Genomic DNA, 8,926 nt, shown 5'->3' on the forward strand with positions numbered 1-8,926 from the left:
GTTGTTTTAACAAACTTGTGATGGAAAAGAAATTTTGTGTATGAACAATCATGTATTAGTAATTAGAAAACAAGTTAAAAATTGTGAGGGATGGAAAGTGAGGACTGGCTCAGGTTGCCAGTCAAGGATGGGTAGTCTTGATTAGTTGAGAAACTCTCAAGTCCCTCTATTAGCAGAAATGAAACTAGAGACTCATCATGCCAAGAGTCGAAATGCCCCAATTGTACGTACATATAAAAATTATGAAGAAAAAGGCATTTAGAGTTTCTTTCTTTTGGAAGGTGAGAATTAGGAACGTTAAATTATTGTGTTAGCTCATGCTTTCCTTATGAGACAAAGCCAAGAAACATTTCCAATGGCTCGTACTCAAGTTACTTGGTGACGAGAATCTATCCATTAAAAATCTTGTCTATCTGACCATGGTTTTCTCAATCGATTAGGACCTAACAACATGTCAAGTACCCTCCTATTGCCAAATGGATTTGGTAACAGGGAGGAGACCTCACACCAAATAAACCTTGAGCTCCATCCCCAACAAATCTAACCAAATCATGTACACAATGAAATGATGGATACCTTCTTGTCAATGAATCTATTGGATAAATGCTTCCATCTACCAAAAGGTTAATGTGTTTCTGTTTTTCATTGCGAAGTCTATTAGCTTCTTCTACATCTCTAAGAGCTGTTTTGCTTACGCTTCTTGTAGTTGCATTTTTGTTTAATATTTAGGAAACTTATGGTTCAAGATGTGACTTGGAGGAGACATGAGAAGACAATACATTGTATCTTTGAGAGAGAGAATACAAAGTATAGATGAAAGTCTGAGTAAGATCAATGGCGAGGCAACCTTGACAAGAGAAAAAAACCAAAGAAGAAAAGAAAGAAGTTGAATAAAGAGACAAGAGGAAGAAGAACAAAGACGAAGAATTGATATTCAAAAGGTGAGTTGCAATGAAAACAATAACAATCTCTTAATGAACAAAAAAAACGACACAAAAATGATTCTTACTTCATTTGTAAAGATATTTTTAATGATATGCTTTAAATGTATCAGATGCTCTCTAATCTCGATAATTGTATATTTGGAGTTTTTTTACCACAAGACCTTCGTTAAATTAAAACTTAATCACTTTCTTTTTTCCTCCTCTTTCGCCCTACCTAAGTACAAAAACAAAAAATAAATGCAACAGATGCTCTCTAATCTCAATAATTGTATATTTAGAGTTGTTTTGACCACAAGACCTTTGTTAAATTCAAACTTAATCACTTTCTTACACAACCCTTTTTTCCTCCTCTTTCGCCTTGTTGAAGTACAAGAAACAAAAAACAAAATATCCAAATAAATGCCCAGCTTCACCAAGGCATGTTTCACAAAGCAAAAAAGAAAGCTTTTGCGTTTCTACTCCATTATTCATGTAGCCTCTCTCTACAACTGCCACACCTTTTGCCTTAATTGACTATAAATCACAATTCTTAAGTTCTTGAAGCCTTGTTTCCAAATAGAGAAAGAAATATGGTGAAATGAATAGATGTAGGGATAATGAGAAATCAAGAAAGAGACGAGGGGAAACAGCAAATAAGTTCATCCAAGACATGTAGAAGAAGTTACGATTCTACCTCAAGAGATTGCACCATGACTTCGCGCAAATAAGCCACAATTATGGAAAATGTCCCAAGATTACTTTGGATTGTGTACATAACATAGTGCAAGAAGAATAATGCAGCACAAATAACTGTAAAAGATTTCTTTCCTGCAAGCCAACTACAAGTTTTGCAAAGACATTTCTTTTTGCCTGTATTTGTTGAGTCACCAAGAACAGACAACACAATGCATTTCACCTAAACAGCTTCATGAAAGAAGACGACACAACCCATTTCATCTAAAGAGCTTCATGAATGCATCCAGCTTCAAGCTTCATGCAATTGATGTTACATGGCCTTTTTAACAGACTGCATCCACAAAATACTGCACCTTAAAAAGCGAAGGCGAATTCAGATATTAATAACTAGGACATGTCTAACTAAAAGCCAAAGTAGGCAAAAGTCCTTTGGCACATCAAGCACAGAAACAAAGGGTACATTATAAAGATAGCTCATCATAAACTGTAAATTCCCTTCAACAGAGCTGACTTTCGCAAATGTCCTCCATTATAAGGCAGTAATACAGCCTATCATAAGTTACATCACTACCAGCACTGCAGGGAGAAGAACCATGGCCTTCACCATTGGTTAACCACCAAGTGATCTGGCCAAACAGAAGCTCACCAAAAAACTCAAAGTTGGTAAAACACCAGAAAAACAAATCAGCCAGACGGGTGAAAAGAGGCTGCCCAGTGCCTACTTCTTGATACAATCAAACGTTTCGACTTTCTCTTCAGAGAAATCTGAGCTAAATTGCGGGAACCTAAAAAAGACAAAGATATGATAAGAAGTCCCTTTAGAGACAGCCTCAGACAGCTGAACTGTAGACAAATACAGCACAACATTGCTCATATTAACGATTCCCCCATGAGCAGCTGTGCACATCGACCCATGCTTCTCTCAATGCATCATCACTAAATACCATAGTTGTCATAGCAATATCCAAATCCATCGTCCATGTCCCATCCCTTTAGCACAGCCAATGCAGCACCAGCTTCAGGGTCCCATGGCTTTATACCTTGAAGAGAAAGCTCATAGATATCATCGTCAGTGAAGCCACCATTTCGCATCCGCTGTCCCATCTCATCATCCTTGTCGTCATCGTCAAAGATGCCACCCCCAAGACCAAAATCACCAAAGATGCCGAAGCCCTTACCAAATGTCTTTTTGTTGCCAAATATCTCCTCTTCTTTCATAATGGACGAAGGGGCATTCCTAGGATGGGCGTACCTGCAAGTGCGATACCGAGGGCAAGAGCCCGTAAGGTACCAATCGCGGCACTCTTCAGGAGAACGCTCCTTCTTGGTGAGAGCTCCAGGGATGGGGTTGAAGGGAGCAGAAGAAGATTTCCGGGCCTTGGGAGGACGGGTGTTCACCCCAGGATAGCGAGGGGCAGTGCTGGGGCCTTCTGAGTGCTGGAAGCGACATTCTCCGCCATACCGGCAGTAGCCGCGCTGAAAATAGCGGCAAGGCACAGGAGAGGTAGACTTGGGAGTGGAAGAGAAGCTAGTTTCACCATAGAAGGTCGCGCCTGTCGTATCTTGAGAATAGGAGGCAGCTCCGCCTACGCTACTCCTTTCCGCATTGAAAAACACAGGTTTTACCTGATGAGCAGGCGCGGAGCCATGCGAGGCCCCTGCGTCATCGTGATTACAACTGACAGACGATGCGAGAACACCACGCTTCTTCCTGCCCTTGCCCATTTCCTCCTAGTGTCAAAGCTTGAAACTTGGCGGGTTAAGAACCCTTCTTTCCGGCAAGGCGGGATTTTTTTATTGGCACTGCCGTTAGTGTCTAAGGGGAGGAAATTTGTCCGCATGGCCATAGGAGCTTTGGCCAATGACGATTTGCCATGGAGGGTTTTTTTTTTAAAGGTGGACTACATGCTATTTCGGTTGGGGTTTGTGGGCGTTAAGATCGAGAGTTACAGTTTCTGCATTGTTTTCGCTCAGTGCTATTTTGGTTGGGGCTTGTGGACGTCAAGACTGAGAGTTGCAGTTTTTGCATTGTTTTCGCTCAGCATCCCAGAGCAAAAGGTGTTGTCAACTGTCGTGGGTGTGTGCTCTCTCTCTCTCTCTCTCTCTCTCTCTCTCTCTCTCTCTCCACTATGGGCAGTGCCCTCTTCTACTTTAGACGACCTTGTTTTTATTTTTTGGGTGGAGGGGCAAGCCAAAACACTATCTAACACGGTGTCTTAATGATCCAAGGGCGACGGGATCAATGGCTGCAGGCTTGCTGCGAGAATCTCGAGGAGGGTAGATGATTGGGAGAAAAGTCAACACGTTGATCCACAATCCACGGGACCTCACGATTGGCAACCCGACGCCCTAACCACGCGTCCGCGTGGGATTGTTTGTCCCCAAGACGAAACCACTCTCTGATAAAGTGAACTCGGATAGAGGGAAAGTAAACACAGACCAAAAAAAGAAACATGGGTAAAAAAAGTAAACAATGACAAATCAAACCACATTCGAGCTTCGTGAGAAACGAGCTTCACTTCAGCATCGTGGATCCCACAAGTTGCACTTCATTCAATTAGTGTGTCAAATAGTGCTAAAAGAGGGAAAGGGGGGGGGCCAACGAAGTCGTATCTTCTAGTAACCCTAATTCTCTATTCCAAAAAGGTATTCATAATGGCTGAAAAAAATTAAAATCCTAAAAAACTCAAAGATTTCTTAACCTTCAGGGATTTTCAAAACTTTCATTGTACTCTTTCAATGGGTTCAATGCCCTACCAGGATCCTTTCCTCGTTATCATGATCGCATCACACCTATGGTCATCAACTTCAGAAGGCTTTGTAAGGGAGGGAGGCCTACTAGCGCTATCAAGTAGCCTATGCTCCACCATATACCCCCTTCTGTAAAAAACTGCTTTGATTGTCCATGTTTTACAAAAAATCATGAAGCACAAGAACTCTCTCTTTGTGGGCAACAATGATCGATGCGCATTGGGGATGGGGGTGGCAGGTTATAACAATACCACATTTAAACTATTTGTTGTATGGGAAAGGAAACAATTGTCAAGCAAGAAATTAGCAAAAATGAAGAAAATGGCCCATGCTCATCCTTGCCCTGTCGTTATCAAAGTTGGAGACAAGATATGGCCCTATTTTGAAACTATGGTTGGGGCAAATTCCATATCGCACGCTAGAGAGAGAGAGAGAGAGAGAGAGAGAGATTCTTTGAATTGTTGCCATGGGGGTTTTTCGAGGCTTAATCGTAGTTTTTTATTTCGTCCTCAATTCTTTGCCTTCACCTTCCGGCTTTAATCATGATTTCGTTTAGCTTTTTTTTTATGATCTCCAAACTCTTTTCACTTATAAGTAGATTTCTTATTTTTTGAGATTGGGTAGATCTACTATGAATGTTGGCAAGTTTCCTCCTTATACAAATACAAATTGGAAATACTAGTAGAAATTTTGAAATTTATAAAATATTCAAACTATTTTCTAGTATATTTTATCGGATTTTCCCCCCTTTACCATCCTTTGCAACCGGCTAATCTCGAATTTTAATCAACTTAAGCAGAAGCTCAGACACACCTTTCTTAAATACTGAGGTATTGATAAATGATTCTCTCATTTGAGGATCTCAAAAACATTCACTTTACTAAATTGTTTAATTATTTTCTATGCTTATTGAAAGCATTAACATATTCTTTTGTTTTGATTTTTAATGTGTCTTATTATTTTACTTCCTTTTTGGTTTATTTTGTTTCAAAATACTCATGTGCAATGTGCACCATTTACCTTATTATTGGGGCCCCTTTATAATATAAGCCATTTGCGAGTAGCGGGTACCAACTGAAAGAAAATAAAAAAATGGCATGGTTGAGACTTACCTTAAATGTTATTTAAATTTTATAATATTAAATGAATCTTTTTATTTCCTCACATGCTTGACTTCTCTTGCATTCTAAGCTTCACCTTACATAATTCTTGTAAATTCTATACATACATGCATATATATATATATATATACGCATGTACATACATACATAAATATATATATACACACACACATGATATATATATTTATGTACTTATATTTATTAAACCTACCTTTTTTTATGAAGGCATTAAAAAACAAGTCCTTAAATAACAAGACATTAGGTAGGGTGTTTATAGCATAATCCGTCGTTGAAGACAATGGTGGGGGTCAAATCGACTAGTAAGCCGTTCTGGAACTGCTAGTTTGTAATTATGTGTGTATATGGACAATACAATTTTATATTAAAACAATACAATGGCAACACTAATTAAGACCTACTTTCGATAAATCTTTCCTCCCCCCTTACCTTCAACAGGCCATCGTGATCGAGTCCTTAGCTTGTTTACCATGCAATCTCTACAATTTTCCATATAAAAATTGGTGAAATTAGTGTCCGAGCATGGTGGTTTATTTTTTGCAATTAGCCTCTCAACTTTCGTTTCAGATTCCTTGGATTTTTGTGTTGTGGTCCATGATGCGTCCATTCGACAACAAACAACATCAACTACTTGCAATGGAGCTGACGTCAAAATATATTGGCGAGCTCTTGATCTAGACATCTCTCACGCTGATGTGGATAAGCTTACCTTCATTGCAGCATTGCAACAAAGTGCTTTATGAGATTCTTGTGGGTGATGTCATCACTTGGAATGCATTGATTGTGAGATACATGTGTAGATGGTGGGAACACTCTCCTTATCAACCTCAATGATGTCTCTCTTGATAGCACCCTCCCCAAGGACGAAATCCATCCTTCTAGAAGCTATCTCATATATGAAGTATTGCAGTAGATTCCATACTAAGTCATTACAACATTTCCATATTCTATATAAGTATCAGGTGGAACAATTAGAGCCCTAATTACGACACGGACCCCAGTAATCTCATTTTGGGGACCTTAGAAAAGGATATTGTTGACCCACTACAAGAGGTACTTCACATTAGCGACGCTCGCATTGCGACGCTTAAAAGTGAAAATTCACGGCGTCGCTATGGGCATCGCTAGTTTATTTGTGACATAGTGGCCCCCATAGCGACGTCAATAGGGGTAAAAAATAAACCAAGAGCGCCTGAAAACTTAGATCTCAGATCTGAGTTTTTGGCGCTCAAGCAAGCAAAGAGGTACCCGCGCTCTCCCTCTCTCTCTGTTTCTTCTCCACACACACACACACACACACACACACACACACACACACACACATACACGAGGAGAGGAAGGAGAGCCAGGTATGATCCTTCCCTCTCCTCTCTCTCATGTTCCCTTCCCCTCTTTCTCTCTCTCCCCCTCTCTCTCTCTCTCTCTCTCACACACACACACACATTGTGTTTTTGAGAGAGAGAGAGAGAGAGAGAGAGAGAGAGAGAGAGAGCACATGCATAAACAAAAAAAAAACACACACACACACATGCATAAACAAAGAATGCATACACACACACATTGAGAGAGGAAAAGAGAGAGAGAGAGAGAGAGAGAGAGAGAGAGAGAGAGAGAAAGATATAAAACAAAGAAAGAGAGAGAGAAGAGAGAGAGAGAGAGAGAGAGAGAGAGGGGAAAACAAAGAGAAAGAGAGAGAGAATAAAAAATCAAAGAGAGAGAAAGGGGGGGAGAAGACGAAAGAGAGAGGTAAGGGGAGAAAACAAAGAGAGAAAGAGATCATGTTAAAATTTAAATTAGATTAAGTTAGATTATATTTAGATTTATGTTTATGTTGAGTTTAAGGTTAGGTTAGATTTAGATTTATGTTAGATTAGATTTAGGTTTATTTAAGTTAGATTGGGTTAGATTTAGGTTTATTCTGAGTTAGATTTAAGTTTATTTACGTTAGATTTAGATACGTTAGATTAAACTAGATTTAGGTTTATTTTGAGTTTAAGATTAAATTAGATATAGATTTATGTTCGATGAACTAGCTTTTTTTAGATTTAGGTTATATTTTAGTGCATGTCAATGAAGATGCGCTCTGCCCAAAGAGCAAACACTAGTTACATAACAATATGTATATTCCCATCAAAATCTGACACCTGTTAACTCACACATTAATCATATTGAATTATCCGCGAATCACCACATATTCAATTAGGTTAGATTTAAAATTAGATTTTGGATTGAGTTTTTATATTAGAGTCTACCTTCAAGATTACGGTAAAAAAATTAGAGTTAGACACTAATTACGGTTAAGCATTGTATAAAAAACACTTGCTTACAAGACTCCGTTTTCCTACATGAGAAAATTTCCTGCACTCATAGTCTCGACAGTCCATGCGGACCAGCAATTCCACCTGCATGTTCGACTACTGCTACCATACAATAAGCCGTCATGATCAGCCAATGAAAGAGCAAATTGAGCCTACACAGAAATTAGTGATGCAAGATGACGATTCCAAGGGTCTCACACACACGCACGCACGCACACACACACACACACACACACTACATAGCCCATCAAATATAGAGTAAGAATTAAGTGCTTTGAGCAGGCATCAGCTACATTGCAAGAATGTCGTATCTGCATGCTACAGACAAAGATCTATTGTGAAAAGATGTCAAGATGCTGTGAAATGCTACAGCTAGAGAAGAGGCAAAGGGGTTTTGTCCACTACATGCACTATCATGTAGACGTGGGTGTGTAGATTTCTTGTACCCACAAATATAGGCATTGGCCAATAAAGACGAGATTATAATCCGGTGGTTCTGATCTCATTGCACCTCTAGACCGAGGTGTGCGGGGATTGGACATGACTAGAGATGTGAGGTAGTTTACAGTGTGAACAAAGAGAGAGAGAGAGAGAGAGAGAGAGAGAGAGAGAGAGAGAGAGAGAGAGAGAGAGAGAAGACGGAGGATGCCAATAGAAGATTAAATCTATGTCCAGGTTATAAGGTTTTCACCCTCATTATGAGTAGTGACGAGCATGTGGGGCCGTCCAACCGAAACACCTATCTCTCAACGAGGATCTTATGTCCTTGTAATCAATGCAAGCATGCTGTGCGACGGACAAGACGCGTTTCTTCGCAGCACGTTCACGAATCTGGCGAGTTCAATCCATCTATTATAGATTGAGTTATTGCCAATTATAACTCGTCGAACTCTGACGCTGGCCAACAGGCAGCAATCTTACAACCCAATAGACGTGTTCGCATGCGCTTTGGTCAAGCAGCATATGTGAGGCCACAAGATGTAGCCTCTAACAGCTCCATGGATGATCATGCAGACCACATTCCCAACGAGGCAATGTTTGAGCCGGAGATCGATGAAATGATTGAGACGATCATGGATTCAGAAAGGCTTACCTATGA

General features: G+C 39.8%; 1 protein-coding gene across 1 annotated transcript; it reads right to left on the minus strand.

Moving 5' to 3' along the window:
• Positions 1–1,977: 1,977 nt before the first annotated feature.
• On the minus strand, positions 1,978–3,391 carry LOC147425953 (uncharacterized). Its single transcript, XM_086498469.1, has one exon. It carries the CDS (start codon positions 3,342–3,344, stop codon positions 2,556–2,558), a length of 789 nt encoding a protein of 262 aa, XP_086354595.1. The 5' UTR covers positions 3,345–3,391; the 3' UTR covers positions 1,978–2,555.
• Positions 3,392–8,926: the final 5,535 nt, after the last annotated feature.

Source organism: Adiantum capillus-veneris, chromosome 24 (assembly GCF_014529385.1).
Source record: "Adiantum capillus-veneris isolate H3 chromosome 24, ASM1452938v2, whole genome shotgun sequence".
Taxonomy (NCBI): domain Eukaryota; kingdom Viridiplantae; phylum Streptophyta; class Polypodiopsida; order Polypodiales; family Pteridaceae; genus Adiantum; species Adiantum capillus-veneris.